The 26288-nt window shown below is 49.1% G+C and overlaps 2 protein-coding genes across 2 annotated transcripts in view; one reads left to right on the forward strand and one right to left on the reverse strand.

Moving 5' to 3' along the window:
- Positions 1 to 26288, reverse strand: part of LOC109774312 (large ribosomal subunit protein uL1) — a 259374-nt gene that overhangs the window by 146949 nt on the left and 86137 nt on the right. The window lies entirely within an intron of this gene.
- On the forward strand, positions 18446 to 22259 carry LOC109774310 (GDSL esterase/lipase At5g03610). The gene is made up of 4 exons (XM_020333033.3): positions 18446 to 18686; positions 18838 to 19137; positions 21126 to 21391; positions 21498 to 22259. The coding sequence occupies exons 1-4, from the start codon at positions 18632 to 18634 to the stop codon at positions 22020 to 22022; spliced, it is 1146 nt and encodes a 381-aa protein (XP_020188622.1). The 5' UTR covers positions 18446 to 18631; the 3' UTR covers positions 22023 to 22259.

The following is a 26288-nucleotide window of genomic DNA, read 5'->3' on the forward strand; positions in this document are numbered from 1 at the left end:
AGTGGATAGTATGTCTGTATGAAATTTACCTGGACCCACATGTTGTGTGGACCCCATGCTTCATGATATTTCGACCCTTTGTGGGCCTACCTGTTATGTGTATCCCCAACATTAGCCCCCAAATCGATTGCGATTTTGTAGAACGAGTTTGTGCAAGACACAATTTGGTCCGAGTGATTACAGAAATACTCGGTACATGTCGTCGTGCTTTCAGACAACCAAGGTTTGAACAAAATCTCAATGGATTCTGGCACCGCGCTTCCCGACTGATCGGGGTAAGTGCCTGTGAGGAGCAACTTGGTGACATTCGTTCATCTCTCGGAAGAGGTTAACTCGTGATCTGAGTATGGGTGTGTCATTAAATCTGTGCAACAAGATTGACACATGGACTGCTCTCTCAAAGAGATGCCATTCTTATCCCGGAGGAACGTCAATACGACTCGGTTTTAGATCCACACTTGTGAGTTTCACGCTTTGAGTCCTAAGAAGGCTCAAAACAGGTCCACGGAGGAGCGTTAAACTCACATTATAGGAATTTTTTTGGTAGTCGACCGGATTCTTAGAAATTGTTTGTTTGTTGTTCGCCACTCGGACTGGTCAGGCCATACCGAGTGGAGATTACTCCAGTGGGGGCACGCTGAGTGCACCCACTGGGTATAGTCCCCGAGACAGCCGTCGACTGCGGGCAGTCGGCGGGGGTCTGAGAGAGAAAATCTTCTTAGCTGGTACTGATTGGACTTGTTCTTCTCCGACTCAGAGGTCGAGTGATTTGGAGCTGGGTTTGCTTCGAGCAAAATGTTTCTTTCTGAGTTCTCTTCCAGTGGGGGCACGTTGAGTGCACACACTGGGTGTAGTCCCCGAGCCTCTGTCGGACTAGATGAGTCTGGCAGAGGGTTTAAGTCTCCCGGTAAACCTCCGTGCAGTTGGCACGGTAAATATCTTTGTCTGGAATTGAATCAATCGGATGGATCTTCAAGCGCTTGGCATGGTAAATAAGCTCAGCTTGGAGCAGAGTCAGTCGGACTGATCTTCGTGCACTTGGCACTGTAAATGAATTCAATCTGGAACTGGATCAATCAAGTGATCTTTGTGCACTCGGCACGAGGAATGAATTCGGCCTTGAAACTGCCGACTGTAGAAAAAAGCTGGCCACTCCAGGGAGTAATCGTTCCAGTAGTACTTCTTATATTGACCATTAGATTTTGCGTGAAAGGGGTATTTGTAAGAGTACATTGTATCCGTAGAGGAGCTTCATTTTTATCCTTTTGCATGAAATGGGTATTTGTCTGAGTGGACGTGCTTCCCGACTGATCGAGGTATGTTGACTGCAAGGAAAAACTTGGTGGCACTTGTATGTCTCCCGGAGGAGATAGACTAGTGGTCTGACATGGATGTGCCATGAAACCCGAGTGACGAGGCTAGTGTGTGGGCTGACTCTCCGGAGAGAGGCCACTCATTATCCCGGGGGAAAACCAGCACATGCCATCTCTGAGTCCAAGTTTCTGAAACTGACGCCTTGGAGCCTAGGATAGGGCCAAGTGTATCCGTAGAGGAGCGTTGTTTTCACCCATTTACAGTCCTGAAGATGACTTTAGGTAATGATTTGGGCGATCGTCCGAGTGGACAGTACTACCCTTATAGATTTTCGGCAGACCGAACAAGTATGGCCAGAAAGATATTCCTGATGTGATCAATGGGTTGATTGAATGGGCGTAACCCCTGAGGGCGGCATGGCCAAAGGCTGTGCATAGCCCCCGAGTGATGCTCGAAAGAGGCAAGCTTGCTACAGAGTGTGATATGAGGTTTGATCATATGAGTAACTTAGTCGTTCCCGTGCTGGGGGTGTAGAGGTAAATACATGTCCAACTGATGGTGATGCGCGAGGCGGACGAGGGGCGATGATGTGTACAACCGAGTGACGACGCGCGGGGCGGCCGAGTGGTGAAGACGTGCACAACCGAGTGGCGACGCGCGGAGCGGCCTAGTGGTGAAGACGTGCCCAACCGAGTGGCGACGCGCGGGGCGACCGAGTCATGATGTGCGAGGTGGCCGAATGATGAAGACGTGCATAACCGAGTGGCAACGCGCGGGGCGGCCGAGTGAGGATGCGCAAGGTGGCCGAATGATGAAGACGTGCACAACTGAGTGGCAATGCGCGGAGCGGCCGAGTGGTGAAGACGTGCACAACCTAGTGGCGCGGTGCGGGACGGCCGAGTGAGGATACGCGAGGTGGCCGAGTGAAGGACTACGTGTCCAGCCAAGTGGTGATGCGCGAGGTGGTCGAGTGACAGATTGCGTGCCCGGCCAAGTGGCTGAAATGGTCTTCGAAGGAGTTAGCCAGATGCTTTCGAAGCTAATGTAGCGACGAGGTCGATGTAGTGTGGTTGCGACACAACAAGACCAGCGTGACAACTGAGTCTGAGTAGGAATGACGATGGCGTGCAGAGCGTCTGGGTGCTTATAAAACTTGTCAAAGTGGCGGATCGAATGCACTTGTTGAAGTGAAGGATTTGACTGGTGATGAAGTACTCGACCACTCAGGAGAGTGTCATTCCAAATGAGATGCAGCCCCCGAGTGCGGCGTAGCCCCCGAGCGTACTACAGGCTTCGACAACGGACATGTCCGAATACGAGAAATGTAGTTTTGAATGGATGATTTGCAATTCATCGAGTCGGACTCGGGTAAAGATGAGGAGAAGCTTCCAAGTGATGCTCGAAAGAGGCAAACTCGCAAAAGAGTGAAGTGTCAAGTTTAATTATAAAAGAGACTTATCTGTCTCATGCCTGACGAGGTCTATATCGTTGATACGATGAAGAGGATTCCACAGAGGGGTTGGCCGGATGTGTTTGAAGTCAACAGAGCGACAAGGTCGGTCTTGTGGTGCGCTGGGACCGGCATGGCGACCGAGTCCGAGCAGCGATGAAGTTGGCGCATAGGGCCGTCGAGTGATCGCATAACTTGTGTAAAAAATGGCACAAGCCAACGAAATAATTTCTCGAAAAAATTTGATGTGTGCTGAAATGATTTGTGTGAATAACACCCATAGACACCCGTTGGGAGTGCAAGAGGCTTGCTGGTTAACCAGCAAGAGTCTGAAAGAGCGAAGGATCCGTTCGAACTTGTCGAAGCGACGGATCCGACTGAATTCATTGGAATACTGGCTCAAATAAAACGGAAGTGTAGTGTTTCGACTGAGTTGCAGCCTCGGAGGACCAATGCAAACTCGAAATGAAGAACGACACATGGTGTTCGTGAATGATGTATGCGAAAAAATGGAAGTTGGAATCCGGATTCACATAACCAGTACTAAGCAAGTATGTGAAAATAAGCAGCCGAGCGTAGAGGTACACTCGGTGGCGTGGCCTCCGAGTGAACGTGATGTGTGAATCACGGGATACACGGGAAGACAGAAATAACAGAATGTAAAATGGCTTAGCTGTCTGAAGGCGCACGGGCGGCCGAGTGGTGATGAGGCGACCAACCGAGTGGCGACGCGCGGGGCGGCCGAGTGGTGAAGAGGTGACCAACCGATGGCGATGCGCGGGGCGGCCGATTGGTGGTGAGGTGACCAACCGAGTGGCGACGCGCGGGGCGGCCGAGTGGTGATGAGGTGACCAACCGAGCGGCGACGCGCGGGGCGGCCGAGTGGTTATGAGGTGACCAACCGATGGCGACGCGCGGGGCGGCCGAGTGGTGATGAGGTGACCAACCGATGGCGACGCGCGGGGCGGCCGAGTGGTTATGAGGTGACCAACCGATGGCGACGCGCGGGGCGGCCGAGTGGTGATGAGGTGACCAACCGATGGCGACGTGCGGGGCACCCGAGTGGTGATGAGGTGACCAACCGATTGCGACGTGCGGGGCGGCCGAGTGGTGATGAGGTGACCAACCGATGGCGACGCGCTGGGCGGCCGAGTGGTGATGAGGTGACCAACCGATGGCGACGCGCGGGGCGGCCGGGTGGTGATGAGGTGACCAACCGATGGCGACGCGCGGGGCGGCCGAGTGGTTATGAGGTGACCAACCGATGGCGACGCACGGGGCGGCCGGGTGGTGATGAGGTGACCAACCGATGGCGACGTGCGGGGCACCCGAGTGGTGATGAGGTGACCAACCGATGGCAACGGACGGGGCGGCCGAGTGGTGATGAGGTGACCAACCGAGTGGCGACCCGCTGGGCGGCCAAGTGGTGATGAGGTGACCAACCGATGGCGACGCGCGGGGCGATCGGGTGGTGATGACGTGACCAACCGATGGCGAGGCGCGGGGCGGCCGAGTGGTGATGAGGTGACCAACCGACGGCGACGCGCGGGGCGGCCGCGTGGTGATGAGGTGACCAACCGATGGTGACGAGCGGGGCGGCCGCGTGGTGATGAGGTGACCAACCGATGGCGACGCGCGGGGCGGCCGAGTGGTGATGAGGTGACCAACCGATGGCGACGCGCGGGGCGGCCGAGTGGTGATGAGGTGACCAACCGATGGCGAGGCACAGGGCGGCCGAGTGGTGATGAGGTGACCAACCGATGGCGACGCGCGGGGCGGCCGAGTGGTGATGAGGTGACCAACCGATGGCGACGCGCGGGGCGGGCGAGTGGTGATGAGGTGACCAACCAATAGCGACGCACGGGGCGGCCGAGTGGTGATGAGTTGACCAAGCGATGGCGACGCGCGGGGCGGCCGAGTGGTGATGAGGTGACCAACCGATGGCGACGCGCGGGGCGGTCGAGTGGTGATGAGGTGACCAACCGATGGCGACGCGCGGGGCGGCCGAGTGGTTATGAGATGACCAACCGATGGCGACGCGCGGGGCGGCCGAGTGGTGATGAGGTGACCAACCAATAGCGACGCACGGGGCGGCCGAGTGGTGATGAGGTGACAAACCAATGGCGAGGTGCGGGGCGGCCGAGTGAAGTAGACGCGTCCTGCGGAGCGACGATGCGCGGGGCGTCCGAGTGAAGTAGACGCGTCATGCGGAGTGGCGACGCGCGGAGATGCCAAGTGATGGGGATGCGTGCCGTAGACTGATGATGTGCGAGGCGTCCGACTGGCACGTATCCAGCTGAATGCCGACGAAGCACGGGGCGACCGAGTGATTGCTGGACCAAAACGTCCATGTCCGACTATCGCAGTGGTTTGTTAACCATCCGAGTCAATTCGTCCGAGCATGCGTGCGAATCGTTCGAGTGGATGGTCATTCCAGTGAGCTTTAGTCCTGTCCGAGTGAACCTGGGTTCGAACAGAAAAGGAATTGTTAAGCAGTTGTACACTAATTTAAGAACTAAACTGTACATGATCGGAGAGGAGAAGGTCCTTAATCCTTTGTCGAGTGGCTGGGACTACGACAAGCCGGGTGGCTGTGCGTGGAGGTTCGACGATGGCCTCGCAGACGAAGCCGGACACGACGACAAGGCGGATGGCGCCGGTGGCTGTTCGTTAGCCGGCCGAGTGAAAAGGTGAATCGGTCGAGTGAATCTCAGCTGGGCTGCGATCCGATCGCCACACAATCAGCCGAGTGGAATAAATGATGAGTCGATCGGGCCGCGTTGTTCGTCTTAGTAAGCCTGCAAGTTAGCAAGTACTCGTACATCCACGAATATTTTTTGCTGTACCAGCATTTCCCTGCAAGTTAGCAAGTATAGCTAGCACATGGACTGAGTATAGCCAGCACAGCCACGAAGTTAACGGCCCGGTCGTTGCACATGCATGCATGCACCAATTAATTAGCGCTGAAGCAGCGGGCTTGTTATGGCTGCAGTAATTAGGTAATGGATGTTGGAAATCCTCACCAATTATTAGCCGCTTAATGAGGCGATTATACCTTGACGAAGCGGAGCCAGCGGAGTGGCGTACTGGTGGGAGCCAGTCCTTCCGTTTCCTTTTTCCTGCATGCAGTTATTCCTCAAGGAGGTTGATTTGGTGCAGAGCTCGGTCTGTTGGCGTGGAGCAATAAATTACAAGTAATTAGGTGTGATTGCTTGGCCGACCAACACATTGAAGGAGTTGCCCACGTTCTGGACTTGTACGCAGAATCTGCATGCAAGAGAGCGCTAGTTAAGTGAGAGTTAGAGCCATTCATATACGTAATGAACGTTTCTCACGGCCATTTATTTCTGCATGCAGGACATAAATGGGAAGGAATTAGATTAGGAGAGTTGAGGGGCGCAGAGCTCCTTGGTCGGCCATGGCAGCGGCGATGGCAGCGGCGGTGGCGGTGGCGGCTTTGACTCGGGCCCAGCGCAAGGTGAGGCGGCTCGTGACAAGTCCAAGTGCGGGATGGCATTCTCCTGAGAGTCTGCGTGCGGGCGGAGCTCGAGGTGGTGCCGACTGCCGAGTCGACCCGGCGGCTCCGTCTTGTTGAGGTAGACAGCCACGGCGTTGGTGCCGCGTCAGGTCCGTGAATTGGCCGCGGGCTTTGCTGCCACGCGGTTGACGAGGGACGCTGCTGCAACGCGCCGTGTCAGGCCGTCGTAGAGATGAGGTGGCCGTTGCAGCGCCAGGCCTGCGCCCACGTCGCCTCGACCACAGCCGAGCACCCACGCCGCCAGTGGGACTGCCGAGCGCCTGCGGTCGCTGCAGCCGGTTGACGGGCGAGCTGTGGTCGACGGAGAAGATGAAGCGGGCGGCGCGGGCCGGCGCGCTGGTCGAGCGCCTGTGGTCGTTGCAGTCGGCTGACGGGCGGACCGAGTTCTATGAAGAGGAGGAAGCAGGAGGATCGGGTCGGCGCGCTGGCGGCCGTGCGTGAGGACGAGGGCTACAACCCTTGGCGCAGCGCGTCGGTGCCATATTCCCCTCCTCGTCTCTTGTCTGATCTATTCATCGCAAGATTTCATTGTTGATTCCGATGGGTGCCTGCTCGTACAGGGAAGACAACAACGGACTTGTTTAGATCCACGACGATTGTTAGATCATAAGAGGATAGCATAGAAAGAAATCTCCTCATTGATCCGTTTGTGAACGGTCATGCACACCTGTTGCGTCAGGTGAAGATGTATCTTCTCCCCTTCCTTTGAGATGCTTCAATTACTTACTGCGAAGACGAATAATATGATCAGCATGAACATAAAATTAAACATAGATGAATGAAAAAACCATCGGCATCATGGCTCGATAGACGCCATGCCCCAAGGTGGGCGCCAACTGTCGTGGGAAAGATTCCGACAATAAGAGAGGGTAGGATAAAGGAGCATGATCTATCGAGATGCATATGGGTGACACGGTGGTTTTAACGAGTTCGGGCCTCTTGCTGTGGAGATAACGACCCTACGTCTCGTGCTCCGGAGAGGCTTTCTTTATCTGTCATGAACACGGAGTTACATGGTGTATTTGAGAGAGAGCGGGGAGAACGGATCTCCATGCCTCAGCTAAATGGTGAGAAAGAGAGAAAGGTGGAAGAAAAAAGCCCCCCTAGTCTAGTGGTGGGGGTGGCTTATATAGAGTGCGCCACCCCCTCACCTCCTATGTTACAAAGTGGGGCATGAATGCCATAATGCCAGCCCACTATCAAGCCCTCACTATGAGAATGATGCCGACTGCTTTGCTGCCTGCTGGTCTTCGTATATCCGAGTGAGTCGTACGGTCGAGTGGTGAACTGTCATCTGAGTGGATGGTATGCTGCTAGGTCGAGTGGATAGTATGTTGCTTGTCCGAGTGGATAGTATGTCTGTATGAAATTTACCTGGACCCACATGTTGTGTGGACCCCATGCTTCATGATATTTCGACCCTTCGTGGGCCTACCTGTTATGTGTATCCCCAACACTAAGTGAAGACTTTGCTTCTGGGTCACTGAGCTGATGGAAGCACACGGAGGGCGTGTACAGAAGCGACCGAAACCCAACCCATACATCGCAATCATCCAACACAAGACTTGCACTAGGAAAATCCAGGCAGAAAATACAACCTGATCCGCTAAAAAGGTCGTAGGTTCAGGCGGTATCACTATATGACACTTGGTAACTGAAGATTTCACACTAGTAGAAAACAGGGCTTTGATCACAGGGCAATGCTCACATTAGTCCCGGTTCAGTCACGAACCGGGACTAATGTGAGCATTGGTCCCGGTTCGTGCGGCTAAGGCATTAGTCCCGGTTCACCTGGGCCCTTTAGTCCCGGTTCACCTGGGCCCTTTAGTCCCGGTTGGTGCCATGAACCGGGACTAAAGGGTGTGATGCCCATTAGTACCGGTTGGTGGCACCAACCGGGACTAAATGTCCAGTACTAATGGGCTTTGAGGCATTAGTACCGGTTCATGGCACGAACCGGTACTAAAGGTCCCATTTTCAAACTCTACCCCCCCTGTGGACCGCCTTTTCAATTTTAGAAAAAACAAAAGAAAATGATGGAAATGTCAAAAAAAATAAAATAAAATAAGTTTCCCATGCGATATGTGGTCTAGTTGTTGGGAAAATTTACAAATGTGAATTTCGACTTTATTTGCAAAATCTCTCTGGAATTTGTAAAATGGGCATAACTTTTGCATACGAACTCGGATTAAAAAGTTTTTTATATGAAAAATCATCTACTCGAAAAGTTACATCCGAATTTAACTGGGGGAACCCCGATAAACATTTTCAAAATCCTCAAAAACCTAGCAGAAAAAAAGTTACGGGGCTTTTAAGATCTAGAGTGGAAAAAAATCGAAGAAAAATTGAAACTAATTTTTTTCTGTTACTAGTGGCGCACTTGGTGCGCCACTAGTAACAGAAAAAAATTTAGTTTCAAATTTGTTTTTTAAAAAATGTGGTCAAATCTGGTCAAACTATGGTCAAACAATGGTCAAACTAATTATTCTAGAATATTAGTGTTACTAAATAATTATTTCAAGTTTTTTGAATTTTGGTCAAATCTGGTCAAACTGTGGTCAAACAATGGTCAAACTAATTATTCAAGAAATATTAGTGTTACTAAATAATTATTGTTTTTTAAAACAATAGTTTCAAACTCAAACAGTGAAATGTGTCACTTCATGCTCAAGTTAAATTCCTGAGGGTTAATAGGATTGACATCTTATTATTGTCAGGAAAACAACAAGTGCAGACTTGGAAACGAGGGAGAACAGAACCCGAAAGTTAAGCGTGCTCAGGCTGGAGTAGTGAGAGGATGGGTGACCGTCCGGAAAGTTAGATGATTTGGAATGATAAGGGGTGATTAGAGATTAGAGGATAAATTGAGCAGTGATGAGGGGTGGTGATTAGAGATTAGAGCTTAAAATAATTCAGAAATTTAAAAATCAAAAATAAATTCAAAAAAATTTTGAAAAGAAATTTCAAAAAAAAAATCATAAAATTTCCTTAAGTTACCAACCGGGACTAAAGGTGGAGCTCCACGTGGCCGCGGCCTTTAGTCCCGGTTCGTGTAAGAACCGGGACTAAAGGGGGGAAGGCATTAGTAACGACCCTTTAGTCCCGGTTCAAAAACCGAGACTAAAGGCCTTTACCAACCGGGACAAAAGCCCCTTTTTCTACTAGTGTCAACACTTGTTAACTGAATTTTTTCGACACTTGATAACATAATTTTTCGACACTTGTTAACTGAAGGGGATTTCTGTAAAAACTCATGCCACGCTGGCGTACTTGGTCAACGTCTGGTTCATATAAATAAAACTAAGAAAAGCCCCGTACATGCATAATCGAGCCAAGCTTTTTCACCAATTTGATGTAGCCCACAACTTGTAGTACCAAAGTGAACTTTCATGCCAACTTGTGACACCAGCAGTGTAATTGACTATACCAAAAATTATGGATTCATAGTGAACACATACAAGTTTTCACAAAAAAAAAGAATTTTTGTGAGACTTCTAAATACAGTTTTAAATTATTTTCAAGAAAATGGGCACCATAGTGACCGTGCACATAAGTCCACACCTCAGGATGCAGCCTTATATGCATACCTAATAATAAAGGGATTATTGCTTTTGGCCGTACATCACCGAAATTGTCTCCAAAGTTGCCATAGATTACCTACTATGCCACCCATAAGTGAAGAAAAACAATTCCTTTTTATTTCAAAGTCACGCTCGGGTCCGCTGTTCTTATATGTTGATACACTCACATAATATGAGCACCTGAGCAGCGCAATGGCTAGGACCTCCGCCCTCCTCACGCGAGACCAGGTTTTGATCCGTGGTTCTACCCCCTTTTATCTCATTTTTCTCTCCTCTTCCCACACGCGGTAATGGGCCAGCCCATTTACAAGTCGTAGCGCCCCCTGTTTACTATTTTGTTTTTTGCTTTTTACATTCTCCTTTCTGTTTTAGTTTTTTCTTCTTTAAATTTATTCAGGATCTCCAAAAGAACCAAATTTCAAAAATTTGTGAGTTTTAAAAAATATTGAGAAATCATAAAATGTTTATGAATTGAAAAAAATTTGGAAAATCATAAAATGATCATGATTTCAAAAAAAATGTTCACATATTCTAAAACAATTTCATGATTTCAATTAAATTTTCATGAAATAAAAACAATTCATGATTTTTAAATATTGAGTAGCACCATCTGCTCGCCTATATCGCTTCGAACAGGGCTAGCCTGATATATCGATTTTTTCATCAATGGGTGTATCTTACCGACAACGGGTATGTTTTAATGTATTCCATTTTCATCTTCTCGGGTTTTCTAATTTCTTGTTGTGTTTTTACTTATTTTCTTGCTTTATTCTTTATTATTTTCCTGCTTTATTCTTTATCGTTTCTATTTCTTTGTTTATTTTTTGAACTAAAATAAATTAGTTTTTTATAATTCCTTTTTAATTTTTTATGTCTTCTTTATTTCACTTGTTTTAAATAGATTTAATTTCCTACTTTATTAATTAATTTCATTTGATTTGTTTTAAATCTATGCAGTTCTTAAAACAACTTTTGTGGGGTATGCGCACGAGATGCAGCCGCGGCCTCCCTCTTCAAGAAAGAACTTAGGGTTCCTCCGCCACCCAACGATGCCGCCGGTGGTCAGCCTTGTCTCCGGTGGCCGGGCCATGGCGGCGCGATGGACCCCAAGCCTTGCCGGCGGGACGGATATTGCTCAGTTTCTTCGTGTTTTTGTGAGTTTCTTTAGGGTTTGTGTTCTATTTTGGAAGACGAGGCGGTGGCGGCTCTCTGAAGATGGAATAGGGTTTTCCCTGTCTGACCCCATTTCAGTGATGCATCTAGCATTATCGGAGGGCATGTGGAGGGGCGTCTCCACCGGATCTCGCGGGACTCGGTCGATGCTGGTCTTTGGTGGATCCGCTTGGATCCAGTCTTCATTCGTGTGTCTACAAATTGGATCCTTTCTATCTATACTTCTGTTCATCGGCGATGGTTGTTGTTCTAGTGCGTTGGTCATGTAGGGCCTTAGCATGATGACTTCCTGACTGTCTACTATAACAAGTCTGGCCTGGCTCCAGTGAGGGAAGGGTGATGACGGTGGCGCGCCTTTGGCTCGTTTCACTACTTGTAGTCGCCGCTAGGGGCTTTATGGACATGGATATAATTTTTACTATTTTGTTTTCTTTGTACTGACATGACAAGATGAACAGATTGAAAGTTTTCTCGCAAAAAGCTCTACACATTTCTTATTTCTTTGTTAAAAAAATCATTGTGTATTTCACAGAATGTTCGGGGTGTATTTAAAAACTGTGCATCGTGTAATATTAAAAAATGCATCAGGTTTTTAAAAAGCATTGAGTTTGAAAAATCAATATATATATTTTAAAAATTGTGCATCACATATTTTAAAATTATGATGCTATACATTTTTAAATGCTCACAATGTATTAAAAACGATCATTTTTTCATGGTTAAAAAATGTTCATTGCGTTCACGTATTATTTTTTACATCATTTATTTCATAAATGTTCACCTTGTGTTTATTCATTGTGTAATAAAATATGTCATCATGTAATTTTATAACGTTCACCATGTATTTTAAAAATGTTCACAGTATATTATAAAATACTTATGTATGTAAAAGAAAATGTTCATCTCATGTTTAAGAAATGTTCGGTGCATGTATAAAACTGTTCATCATGTATTTGAAAAGTGAGATCATCGTGTATTACAAAAATGATTATTTTGCATTAAAAGTTGTTCATCGCGTATTTTTCAATAAAGTTTGTTGGTACATGGAAACAAATCACCGAACTGTTAGCTCAAAATATGCAAATCACGCAATGTTTTCAAAATTCTCTTTCCAAGTTGGTCAGTGTTGTACGTACTCACGCACGTACTCCCTCCATTTTTATTTAGTCCGCGTATTAGCTTTAGTCAAAGTCAATCTTTGTAAACTTTGACAAAATTTATGAACAAAAATATTAATATATACAGTAAAAAATCAATACCATTAGATTTAGCGAACCAACATGTGGTTGCATGGTTATACGGACAGTGGTATCTCCAACCCAGCAGGGTTCAAGTCATGAAGCTCGCATTATTTCTGAATTTATTTAAGGATTTCCGGCGATGCGCTTTCAGTAGGAGGGGACGTTCCGTCGACGACGAGGCGCCTACGGTGACTTTGTAAATCTCAAGATGATATGCCGATTCAGTCTTCCGAAGGTACTCATAGGGATAGGGTGTGCGTGTGTGCGTTCCTAGAGGTGAGTGTATGCGCGTATGTATGAGCGCTTGCGTCTGTACTGTGTTTAAAAAAGTAGTATTAACTTTATTATTAAATGTACTTTCACATTATATAGATTTTTTACAGTAAATGTTTGTATTTTTCTATAAATTTGGTTAAATTTTATTAAGTTCGACTTCAGTCAACTCTAATATGAAGAGTAAATAGAAACAAAAGAAGCACGTACGTGCATGTCTCGATCGGAATCAACTTGCATGGAAGGTGCACTGCAGGCACACGCACGTGCCATGAAATCGACTTGGGCACATGACAATGGTTACGCCACGTCATCATTTATGGGACCCATCTGTCATAATCGTCATCAAAACGGCCAAAGCCGCCAACAAGTATTTTTTACAAAAAAATATGAAAAAAATTAGTGCTTTTTGGCACACTTTGTGTGGTTCCTGCAAACCTTGAAGTGTTGATGCTTTTTGCAATTCACTCCACGTACGTGAACCCTACTCGGTCACGGCCTCGACCGACTGAGCGATAAGTATTTCTACCACGAGCACATCCATCCCTAGGCGTATCTCCTCTCCGCCGATAGATCTTCCGTCGCATCGGATCATCGTCATCACCGATGGACGACGCCACACACGGGAACGACTTCCTCGCCGGCGTGCCCCGCGACCTCCTCCTCGACATCCTGCGCCGCCTGCCAAACCGCGCGGTCGCCGAGTCCCGGCGCGTCTGCCGCGCGTGGCGTGTCGCCATTGACGGCAGCGCCGTCCTCCTCGCCCGCTTTAACCGCATCTTCCCGCCGTGCGCCTTCCCCGGCATCTTCACCAGCAACTACGTGGCCGTCCCCGGCGTCTTCACTGCCCCCGCCTCCTGCTCCTCCGTCAGGACGGCCCCCGCCTCTACTACGTGTGCAACCCCGCGACAGTGCGATGCGCCCGCTTGCCCGCCCTGCCCACTTTGTATTTCTGGACTATCTTCCTCGCCTTTGACCCGACCGTGTCACGGCACCTGCGGCCTATAAAGGAGGCGGTCCGATCCCGCGTCAAAGCGCAAGAACTGTTATGCGGCTTGTTTGAAGAGGACCAACCATACGAAGATGAGGGAAACGAAGGACAAGATGAGGTTGACCAAACACATGAGCAAGTTGTCGAGGATCAGCCCGAAGATGAGGTGTTGTCTTTAATGGTGTTCTCGTCACGGACTAACAGGTGGGAGAGCAGAGAGTTTGTGCCCGGAAGCTGTTGCACTTCTCAGCGCCTCTACGACATGTTGCCAGCATATGAAAACTACAACCAAATATGGAAGTCGGCTGTGTATTGGCGAGGGTCTCTCTATGTGCATTGCGGCAATAACATTCTCATGGTCCTAAGAAACTCACGGGTAACCTATGATATGGTCCAGCTGCCGGGAATACCCTGTGACGAGGAAGAGCATAGAGGCATCCTTCCATCTAGGTCGGTCTTAGCAAGCTATGAGAAAGGGATCTACTATGTGGCGCTCAACATGTTCCAACTCCAGGTGTGGAAATTGACGGAACCTATTGATGGGCAGTTACGGTGGACACTGACACACGAGGCCAACCTTAGTCCTTTTGGTCACCAAATAAAGCTCTCATCACAAGCTATAAAACCGATGGCGCAATGGGAGTTGGTCGAAAGCAGTGAAGCAAAAGTTAGCCTCTTTGAACCCCTCAGTGGCCAGAGCAAAGAGGAAGATGATGAAGAAGAGCAAGCCAAAAGCGGGTCCGGGTACTTGTGGGACTCGGACGAGGATAACTTCATTGACCTGGACGAAGGTGTCGCCGACCGACCCGAGCCGTTGGAGTGCTGGTGGTACTGCAGGATCATCGGAATGCATCCGCGCAAGGACGTGCTCCTCCTCCACATGAACGGTAGGGCGATGGCATACCATCTCAGCACCTCGAGGATGCAACACCTGGGGAAGGGGCTCGTCAAGGAAGTTGGCCGGCGGAACGGCGTCGAGCGTGCATTCCCTTACCGCCCGTGCTACATGGACGCGCTCCCCGTGGGGAAGATGTCGGAGTGAATATATCGCAGCGAGCATGGTTGCTTTCCGGTGTTATAAAAAATTGCACGCTTTGCCGACTTTGGTAGAGTTAGGTTACTCGAGCATCTTGCTGAAAGAACAAGATTGTAAAAGAATTGAGGAAGTTGTCATGAAGATCAAGGAGGTGTTGGATGTGGCATATACTGGAAGCCATGGATGGAACTCTATGGCGTCACGGGTCAATGGGTGAAGAAGTGAAAGCGCGCTTGCGATCCCAAGCCCACTGATTGAAAATTTCAAACAATTCTGATATTTTTTTTGGCAACAAACATTGATGAATATTTTAACTGTGTGTAAATTTTCGTGATGGAATGACACTTATGGAGGTCTGGGTAAAAAATGATTCAAAAAAAATGTCTTTTTGAAACATTGATTTTGTTTTTTGTCCAGACTTGCACGAATGTCATTCCATCACGAGATATTACACGTAGATGAAGCATTCATCCATGTTTATCACAAAAAATCAGAGTACTGCAATGTTACAACGTTTGTGTGGTCTTAGAGGACACTCCAGCGTGGTATACTTCCGTCTTATGGTTTTTTTGTTGTTGTTAGTTTGTTATATCTGAACTTTGTATGTTTGGCGAGTTTTTTTTCTATGAAAATCGACTAAGAGGCTCGTTGTTTATCTCCTATCCTTTTGTCTAAAACAAGACACGTCAGTACAGCAACACCATGCGGTGAACCTGTCTACAAGTTCATGCATGATACCTGTGTACTGCTTAACTTTGGAAGCACGTACGTGTACTGACATTGCTACTTTGCTAGTACGCACCGCCGCATAAGCACGCGGTGTCTGACAGTGGCACTGACTAAACTGAACTAAACTAAGATAGATCAGTGATAATAGCAGCTTTATTAGGTGGGTACGCGGGTGACTGGGATGAGCAGATGATGCATACGCGGAACATGCATCTCCTAAGGGCATGTACAATTGTTTAGACAAAGGCTGTCTCTAATACTGTGCCATATCACATATAGGTTTTACATGTGTTCAAAAAAACATATAGGTTTTACTATCGACACATGGTACAATGCACCGTCTATAAGGTTGTCTGTTACTAACCGATATGAGCGGCGGCAGGCCCGTGCCGGGAGGCCGACGCGAGGGGATTAGGAAACGGAAAATTGGAATGATTAGGAAACGGAAAATTGTATTTTCCAGAGAGAGAAACGATTGGTCACAGACGCCTCCCCGTACAACGGGCGAAAGCACATCGGTAGGTGGCAAATTTTACGGGAATAGACGGTCGTTAATTCTGCAGACGGGCGGCATCGTTTTGATTAATCTCTTTCCTCCACCTAGACAAAAATCTCACATGGCATGCATTACAGCTGACTAGATACCAATGTACGTGCCCTAAAACTAAGATTCTGCTGCTGGTCTATTCGGATTATTCTTGTGCAATTATTCCGCTCCGTTCCGTCCGTCCGTCCGTCCGTCCGTCCATCCTCTCCAGAGAAGAAGAAAAACGCGCGGCAACAGTAGGCTGTGTCAGAGCGAGGAGAATAAACATGTGCGCCCTTGGAGGCTTCTTCTGACTTGCTAGCTCCTGCTGCCACAGGAACGGAATCATCTTAACAGTTCTTGCCAGTATTTTTATTTTTTAATTATGCTCCGAGTAGCACAAATCAGTTGGCGAGAAGCTGCTAGAGAAAACAATATATTAAAAACCAGATTTGATATTTACGTGCCATGCAACTGAAAACATAATTTTTTTTTTGAAATGAACTGGAAAAACAAATTCAAGTTCAAGTTACGGAACACACGTGGCAAGAATCCGCAGTGCCGGTAGGGGTTCTTGTTGCTAGGATCAGAGATGTATCCAAGCTATGGTGTCTTGCAGGGGGCAAAGTATTTTGCCCAGTTTCAAAAAAAAAAAAACTGAAGAGAAAAAGTTAACCCTTTTTTACGAGTTATGTGTGTTTGTACAAAACCAGAGCGTAAAGCTAGTGCGGTTTATTAAGGATACGACTTCCATTTATAACCTTCAAACGTGCTTTGTCTGACTGACGTGCGTCCATGCGGAGTGCATGGAGACGGTTCGGAGGGTGGAGTTAATGCAGTCCATCCCCATGGCCGTCCAGATCGGCCGGTCAGACCCAGGGAGCGTGATACTATGATATTAATACGTAGCCATCATTCGGGCTACGTATAAAGCCAAAGAAGAAAACCTGTATATGTACGCACACCTGAGCCGAAAATCCTGGCAAAAAAGCAAGAAAAGAAACTAAGAACAGTTTCTCGTAGTGCGTAGTCCCTCCGGTCTTAAATATAAACCTTTTTAGATATTCTAATGAAGCAAAATGAATGAATGTACACTTTAAAATATATCTTCAGTGATGTGTCCAGGTCAGCAAATGAAGGTAGGAATTCGGAAGGACAATACTTGGGTCATCGGCCATCAGAAGCACGGGCGTCACAGATCTGGCTACGCTTGAAGCGCTCGCTTGCCGGGAGGCTTTTGCTTTGGCTAGTGATCTATCGTTATCGCATGTGATTATAGCTTCTAATTGTGAGGGTGTTGTCGGTGACATCAAGCAGGGTGCTGGAGGTCTGTATGCGAGTATCATCGAGGAGATCATTGCTACTTCGACACAATTTCAGCAGTGTACCTTCATCATTGATGGACGCGAGTCGAATATGGAGGCACATAGCTTTGCCAAACATGCTTTTGGTTTGGATGTTGGACACCATGTGTGGCTCGTGAACCCTTCGGACTTGAATTGTATCCCTATGAATTTTAATCAATAAAGCAAGTGTGTTTGGACTCTAAAATATATCTATTCTAGTCCATAGTAAAATCTTTAAAAAGGCTTAAAGCATCTTCAATAGACGGTCCATATGTAAAAATAACTAACTTTTAAAGCTTCAAGAGCGTAAAGCGCTGCTTCAACAGACGGTTCATATGTAAAAAAAAAGTAGACCACCGTCTTCCGGTGATGTAAAATTCAACACCTCGCGGTGCAAATTTACATCACGAGATACAAGTGATGTAAAACCGTGGCTGCCCGCGAAACGACCAATCGCCAGTTCCTTTGCCTTCCCGCCCGCGACCTGCTCATCCCCCCCCCCCCCCCCCCCAGCCTTTCGCCGGCAACCCGCCGCCGCCGCCGCAGCCGATGGGCTGACCCACGTTGCCGTCTCCGCTGTCGCCGTTGCGTCCATGCCACCGCCGCCCCGGATTCGCGCTGCCCCGGCCAGTCGCCATCGCGCCGGCGGTTCCTACGAAGGTGACGAAGGCACGAGGCGGAGGCAAACGGCCGACGAATCACGGCCGGAACTCAGCCGAAAGTGCGGCTCGGCCGGCCAAAATCTCGAAGGCAGTCGCGGCGGCTCGGGCCGCCGACTCGCAGCCACTCCCGGCGGCATCCTCCAGCAGCCAAGGAGCCGTTCCTCCACCTCCGCCGCCACCACCGCCGACCGTACAGTGGCTGAACAACAGTCGCGCAGCCGCCGGCCGGTTTACATCTTCGTTTTGGACCATCTGTTGGAGTTGCTTTTTTTTAACATCTTCGTTTTGGACCATCCGGTGAAGTTAAGTCTTTTTCGAAGATGTAAAAGACGCTTTTTGATGCTTTAAATTTGGACCATCACCGGCTTGAGCCGCCAAAATATACATCATCTATCGAAGATGCTTTTATAGTATTTAGAAATGGAGGGAGCATATTGTACCAGAACACAGGAGGTACGTGTTGACCATGCATGCATGCAGGGGTGCAGGTACGACGCGCTGACATGGGCGCCGTTCTACGGTTTCGAGAAGGGAAGGAATAAATGGCGGCGTCCGCTAATTGCCGGCGTGTTTCCATTTCTGCTCATCGCGGCGTGCCAGGGAGAGAGCTGCTAGCTGCACCTGCACGCCGTCTATAAATACCGCCAGCCCACCGGAGGGCCGGCCCATCCCTCTCCGTCCTTCCACGCCACAAACCGCGCCATCGCTCGCACGGCGGCAGACGGGTGCGAAGCGGCCACAGACCACACCTCCTCCACAGCCCGAGGGGTCATGGAGCACCGCCGGAGGCGCTCGTCGTCGGTGGCCGCTGCCGGAACACTTCTCTGTAAGCCAATCGATCTTCTAGCTATAAAGAGAGCGTATATTTATTGCCTCTCAGCTAACCACGCTGGCTCACTTCAATTCTGCCTCGCTCTCTGCTTCTCTGCCCGGGCATACACTCATTGATTGCCCTCTGTCTCTCTGATGAACTTAAGGCCTTGGGATGCTGCTGGTGGTCGGGCCGCTGTTGCCGGCGGTGGAGGCGTCCACGGAGGACGGCTGCCCCGCCGGCGGCGAGCGGGCGAGCAAGGAGCAGGGGAGGAGGAGCCGTCGTCATCATCAGAAGCATGCGGCGGAGGAGCTGTGGGTGTTCGGGGACTCGTACGCGGACACGGGCAACCTGGGGAACCTGGGGCGGGAGCTGACCCACGCCTGGTACGACCCATATGGCAAGACCTTCCCGCGCCGCCCCGCCGGCCGCTTCTCCGACGGCCGCGTCCTCACCGACTTCGTCGGTAAGCCCACTAAGCAAGCACACTCTGCTCCTTTCCTTCGCTAGTCCTCGCCATCAATTACTATACTCTAGTAAGAGCTAGGCAGTAATCATCAGTACGCCTAATTAACACGCGCACAGTGCGCCACCAACGCTGGCTGACTTACTCGCCGGAGAAGACGTAGCACGGCGGACGGCGGCGGTGCGCTAGCTGTATGGTGCAGTGCGGTGCAGTGGTAGGAGTAAACACATGCGTGCAGTTGGTCGTTGGGTCGTCATCATCATCCAAGGGAAGGGAAGGTCCGTCCAATTCCAATAGATAGATAGATGGCCGAATTGATGTTGTCGACGGACGGATGAGTAATTCGCTCGCGCACTCATTGGCAGACAGATACTCCCAAAATATGCCAGATGCATGGTATGTGCCAGATGCATGCATGAGTTGCTTGTCGCCGCCAAAATGGCCGGCGGTGACCGGATCACACGACGGACGGCGCCGTTCCCTTTTCCATGCATCAGTACCTCTGTACCCACACAGACACACATGGAGGATGCATGGAACTAATAACTTCATCAGTCCATCCATGCGCGCACATGCACCTGCACCTGCACGCCCAACCTCGTGAATCTGGACTCCTTCCTTCACCTACTCGTTGCACTGCATGCATATGAGTATATGACAGGACATGGTAGTAGGCGGCGTATCCGTCCAGTGCAACTCCAGCTCTCTCTAGTCTTCCGGTCAGAGTCCCAGGGATGGACGGACGAGCCATCAGCTATGTGTGTCGGCTTGTCCGAAGCGCCGGCAGGTCCTCTCACCATCAGATCAGACCGACATTTTTGTTGCAAAGCAATGCAGCTAAAGCTACAACGAACGTAGGGTGGTGGTGCATCACACTCAGCTACACTCAGCTACTAGTATCAACTGCGTGCCAATTACACCTCGTCATAACATAAACACAACTATAGCGTTGCATATTCCTCAGGCAATGGCGATGCTCTGTTTCGTCAGGAAATTCGAATATGTATATGCGGTGTAGATCACTAGCAAGCCAGATCTTTCTCGTACTCACTACGTGCTGCCATGTGCGCCATGAACACATTATTATTTAGTTTATTTATTTATATAACAAAAAAGTCTCAAAAGCTGGAGCGGTAGCAAATCTGAATCCGCTAACACCTAAATGCCACAACTTGGTGGTACCTCCATTCCATGTCAGAGAAAGGAACAGTAAGATATTCCCGGCTACAACCACACCCTGGCATCTTCCCGGCCCTTTCCAGCAAAAAAACTACTAGATTAATTAGCTGCTACTCCCTCTGTTCCATGATGTAAGACCATTTTTTGACACTGGACTAGGGTCAAGAAACGTTTTACGTTATGCGACGGAGAGAGTATTACTTTATATAGTTAGTTATATAGGCTTGCTAAACGTCAGGTAACCTGAAAACAATTTGAGCGTCGGCCACTTTCTGCTATGCGTGAGGCCGTTGGCGGGGACGTTGTGAGGTGCACCAGTAGCCAGCGCCGGCCATGGCTAGGCCGAGCCGTGTATGAGGAGATCCGGCAAGAGTGAGTCCGAAACTTGACGAGTAGATGAGGAGATCCGGCAGGAGTGAGTCCGAAACTTGACGGGTGCGGGTCGGGGAGTACCGGGTGATCGCCGAAGCTGTTGATCGGGGCGCGGCTTAGAGGGATGGCTTGGGCGGCGGCTAGAACGGCGATCGGGAAGGTCGACGGGAGGCCAGAGTGGCGTATGGCAGAGGGGACGCTGCGGGAGGAAGTAGAATGTGTTTTCTATTTTGGCCGTTGGATGAAGATCTGCTAGTCGTGATGAAAGTGACCGACTCAGATTAAATTTTCAGGTAACTGACATATATGCATATGGTTATACTACACCATGAGATCATCGTTAATCTATGTTTCAGACGAGTATTTTGTACTGTCACCGACGTAGTGTATCTACTTAACTATTTTTGGTCTGACGCGGCATGTGCATGTGAGTGCAGCTTCGGCTCTGGGGATGCGGACGCCGGTGGCATACAAGGCGCGGCGGCGGGCGTCGCGGGAGACCCTCGCGCGCGGCATGAACTTCGCCGTCGGCGGCGCCGGCGTGCTCGACACCGGCAACTTCCAGCGCAACATCAGTGCCCAGATCGACCTCTTCCAGGCCATGCACCGCACCCAGCAGCGGGGCTGCGGCAAGCGGACGGCGCTCGTCGTCGTCTCCGGCAACGACTACGCCTACGCCGCCGACAAGGACAACGGCACCAGCGTACGTGGTCACCGTGCAACAACCACGCTGCTGCTGTCAGATGTCAAGCTACCATCTATGATTGAGATTGACTGACTGACGGAGTTGCGCTGCTCCCCGAGTGCAGGCGGCGATCGCGTACATCCCGACGGTGGTGCGGGAGCTCCGGGAGCAGCTCCGGCGGCTGCGCGACGAGGCGGGGATGAGGAGGGTGGTGGTGACCAACCTGCACCCCATGGGCTGCACGCCCGTCTTCACCCGCCCGCTCAACTACACCGGCTGCGACCCACTGGCCAACGCCGGCGCCGCCCAGCACAACGCCGCGCTCCGGTCTGTCCTCGCCGCCCTCGACCCCAACAACCGCACCTTCCTCCTCCTCGACGTCCACACCCCCTTCGCCGCATTCCTCCTCGACGACAACAATGGTGACAGTGACAACAAGAAGTTCAAGAGCACGCTGCGGCCCTGCTGCGAGAGCTTCAGGCCGGACGGCTACTGCGGCGAGGAGGACGAGAACGGCACGCGGCAGTACACGCTCTGCGACGACCCCGGCCGCTACTTCTACTGGGACGACGTGCACCCGACGCAGGCCGCCTGGGCCGCCGTCGCGCGCACCTTCAGGGCCGCCGTCAAGAGCTTCCTCTCCACCTGACAAGACATGGCCATGGTTTTGGATTCATGATAGACAGAAGCTACCATTACTAGCACCCAGCAGAAAGCAGTACTAACCAACACCTTTCTTCTCCCCTGTGTTCTGCTTCACCTGAAACAAGCAGCTTCCAAAATACAAGAAGCAAGTGCAAAATTTGTTCCATTTGCTTCTCCTCTTGACTCAACAACTGAAATTCGCTACTCTATTCCAAGTAAAGATCGATGTAAGCGAAGCCAAGCATCGAACTCTGACGCATTTTTTATCAAAAAACTCTGACGCATTAACGATCACCATTTCGCTTCGGAAAAGGAAGCAGATGCACCGTGCATCCTGCTCACAAAAAGAAACGCAAAAAGAAACGGCATTGTGCCGATGGACCCAAAAGTTCCTCGGACGCGCAAGGACAGAGAGATCCCAGTGGTGGTTGGGCGCCGTTAACCTCGTGCATGGAGGCGAGGCAGAGGGTGGCTGCGGCGGCGCTGGTCACCGCGGCGGCAGGTGGCAGTTCGAGGGGCGGGGAGGTCGGGGACGGATGGATCCGGCAGCCCCCGTCCCGATCCGAGGCGGTGGGCTGTCGGGGTCGCCGGCGGTGGCCACTGGATCTCATCTCCTTCCTTTCTTGATGCTCTCATCCACAGGGAAACGGCGACCAAAGTCGGTGTGTCGGGCAGCAGGTGGACGGAGAGGATCGCGTCGGGGTCGGTGAAGCCGTTCGTGACGCACCTGCGAGCGGCGGAGAAGCAGTTGGCCATCCGGCCGTAGCTGGACCGGCGTGTCCTTGCCTGGACCGGCGTGTCGCTTGGTTCAGCAAGGGCATCCTCGAGAGGTTTGTTCATATGGCTTGTGCGGTGGTGCTCGGGTCGGTTGATTCCGATGCTGGAAAATGTTTTTACTTACTACTGCATTCAAGTGTTTGATGGTTTTTGTTGGAGTTAAACACGAATACGTCCGTGTCTTTAACATATACATGTACGTATGTGTCCGTGTTAGCTTCAAAGTTGTCAGCGGGTAGGATTAGGAGATAGTAACCGTGTAGGTTAGCTAGCTTGGTCCTAGCTTCTATATATATATATATATGTATGTATAGCCCCTTGTAAACAACACCGTGAGTTGAAATAAAACACAAGGCTCGATACGAGCCTTTGGCAATACTTGGCCAGCCTCCTCGTGTGCGTACGTGTGTGTAGTGCAGGCCGGCCGGATCAATCAGCCGGTTGCTGTTTACGTGTGTGTTCGGCGTATGAGTTCGTGTACGAGTGCAACTCACCGGGCTACGTAGCTAGCTGTGCTAGTTTCGATCGATCCGGACGGATCGAGCCGGCTTGGGGCATAAACCAAGACTGTCGGCAAGTTCTTCATCGTCGGTCGTTTGCGTGTCGTCGGAAAGTATTCGACGTGCACGGTTTGGGCCAACAGTTTTCATACTCACGTGCCCATGTTTGATTTACAGATGAAATGGATAGGTCACTTGATTACGACTTCAAAGCTTCAACCATCTTGGAGAATTGCTTTAAGTGTCTAGAGTTGTCATGTTTATTTTGTTATACATGTATGGTTTCAGTCAATTTGAGTTGACTCACATCTGGCACAGGTTGGTTCATTCACTTTCTTCATTTGGTTCCTGTATATGTACAGGGCAGTGTTAGTTTTCTTTAATTCAGCCCTAGAACCTGAGATAATAATGCATGTGAGGCTCTGAGAGGTCTGCTCTAGAAAAATAGATAGAGCTCTTCACTGGCATATATATTGGGTGATACTACTCAAGAAGCTGGTTCATTCGTGCATGAAGGTTCGCGCGCTTTATGAAAACACGCTCATGTATCAAACAGATTGTTCATCATCTTATGTACGTGAACATTGGATAATCAAAAATAATTTTAAAGCACTATAGGATTTGTATCATGTTGTTATTTCTCAAACCGGACATATTTGATGATATTAAACCTAGCTCAAAATATGTCATATAGTATATTTGAATTCAAAGAGCAGCTGCAGTTAAACCTTTCTGCAGAGGATCTTGCCGCCGGCCACGCGGTCGACAAAGCCCGGTGCAAGTCACTGGAAGTCCTCCTTGCCTGCCTCGCCCAGGTGATTCTTCTAGGGTTCTTATTTCTTGGTTTTGCCCGCTGCTCCCAAGCTCATTATTAAATATCTCCTCTCCTATCCTCTGGTTTTAATGTGAGTTGTTGGTTTGGACAACTTCGTCATGAACCCTTTCACTAGGCATCTCAAGCATTCTTGCTGGATTGCATGGAGCAGACCAGGCAGATTGGGATTGAAGAGGGTGTTTACTCGATTATTACTTGCATGTGGACTAGGTAGAAGACCCTCTGCAATTCGAAATTTTCAAGGAACTGCTAATCACAATGATCCAATTGGAAATTCCACCTATATCTTGTAGGTAACTATATCAAAAAAATTCAAATCCTCCATGTGCATAGCATATGATAGATAGACATGAACTTATCCCCGCAGCTTATTGTTTTGATTCTCTTTTCCTTTAGTGCGTGAATAAAATTAGGAAGCTATTTGATGTTTAAAGCTTAAGAAGTTGCAGCCCTTTTGAACTCTATTTGTTAGTTTTATTCACTACAAAGATTGTGCACAGGCTGCTAGCCACCGCCGCCACCTCTGCCCCTCACGCATCAACATCAACAACAACATCAAGCCGCTGCTGCTGCTGTTGCTGCACCCAGCGACGACGCAGCCGCCATCTACCACCACCTCGTGAGTACCACTATCGCCTCCTCCTTTTTCCCCTCCTCATTTTTCTTTCCTGTTATTTTATGGTGTAAATGCATGCCACTGCACCAATTAGGATCAGATCAACTGGGTCTTGCATCTCTTTCTATTCCATCCAAAATACCAGATTAATATATTTTAACACAACAATTTTTTCTGTCTGATTCTACTTCTTGGCTGCAATTCAGTTTGGGGATCAATTGATTATAAGGTGTTCGCTCAAATTGCTTGCTGTACCATGGCCGCCGCCACCAATTCTTCTTCTCTTCTCCGTCCGTCGAGACAAATTATAATGTCGCTTTTCCTTTCTTGTTTTCACGCCCCGCCTTGGATATCGACGGTCTCTGCTACTGGGGCGAATAAAATGCAGACTACGCGTACTATTATATGCACGGACAATGAAAGGGAGGAGGTGTCAAAAGTAGACTATAATGAACCTCCCTTTATTAGTTTCCTTCGATCATCTCCCATTTTTAATAACACTCCACTAAATAACCATTTCTTTCTAATACTGCCCACCTTTAACCACTCATTGGTTCTTCCACCCTTTCCTTTTCCTTGTTGCAAACATAATATCTAGGGACTTTACTGATACTTGTCATCAACGTCAGGCAGACTGTCACACACACAAGTTGCAGCCTGCACATTTTTAGTTAGTGATGAAGATTTGATTATCATGTCTTCATATAATATATATGCTACTACAGTATTCTTTCGTCAATGTCCATCAGCACTGACATACAAAAAGTATCCCAAATTTTGCCTACTCAAGTATCCTAATTTACCCGCTTCGTCTTCCTGTACATGGCACAAACCCTAACAAAACTGGAAAAAGAAACAGCTCAAGACGAAGCCCTCTCACAGGCAAAGGTGGGGATCCACGGCACCTTTACGATCCTAGAACCATAGGAGATGAGGCGGACTGTTGGCGGCGCCGAAGATAGGCTGACAAAACCCTAGTTGAGCTCCTTCTGTTCCCAGGAACGAAGGGGTGCGCATGATATTTTGGACGTTAGTATTTGTTCCTTTGTAAGTAGTCAAATTAAGAAAAAGCATGGATGGTAAATTTTTGAAAGGACATGCACTTTGGGTCGAAATTAGTAACATCAAGTTTTTTTTTACGAATGGTATTGTACACGATAACAAAAAAAAATAAAGTAACGGTTTTATCTATGGCCTCAAGTAAATTAGTCCATGCGTCCGGATATATGCCACAAAAGATTTTCAAAATCATACTTAAGCTCGATGTGAGAAATATAAAAAGTGCTCTCGAGCGACCATTTGTGTAGGTGACGTGTATCATGTTCGCTCGGTAGCTTGACGGCGAAAGATTTCCCTCTCACAAGGCGACACACTCCAAGAGTAATTTACTCAGTCCTCAGGCCATAAATAAGCATCTCATATGATTTTTTAAGAGTGTAATATGGGATACATATGCACGCCGCTACTAATACAAATACAGAGTGCAAGTCTCTTAGAATTGGTATTAATACTCCCGCAATCTAACAGTATTAATATGGCATT

The sequence above is a fragment of the Aegilops tauschii genome, chromosome 4, assembly GCF_002575655.3.
Source record: "Aegilops tauschii subsp. strangulata cultivar AL8/78 chromosome 4, Aet v6.0, whole genome shotgun sequence".
NCBI classification, from domain to species: Eukaryota; Viridiplantae; Streptophyta; class Magnoliopsida; order Poales; family Poaceae; genus Aegilops; species Aegilops tauschii.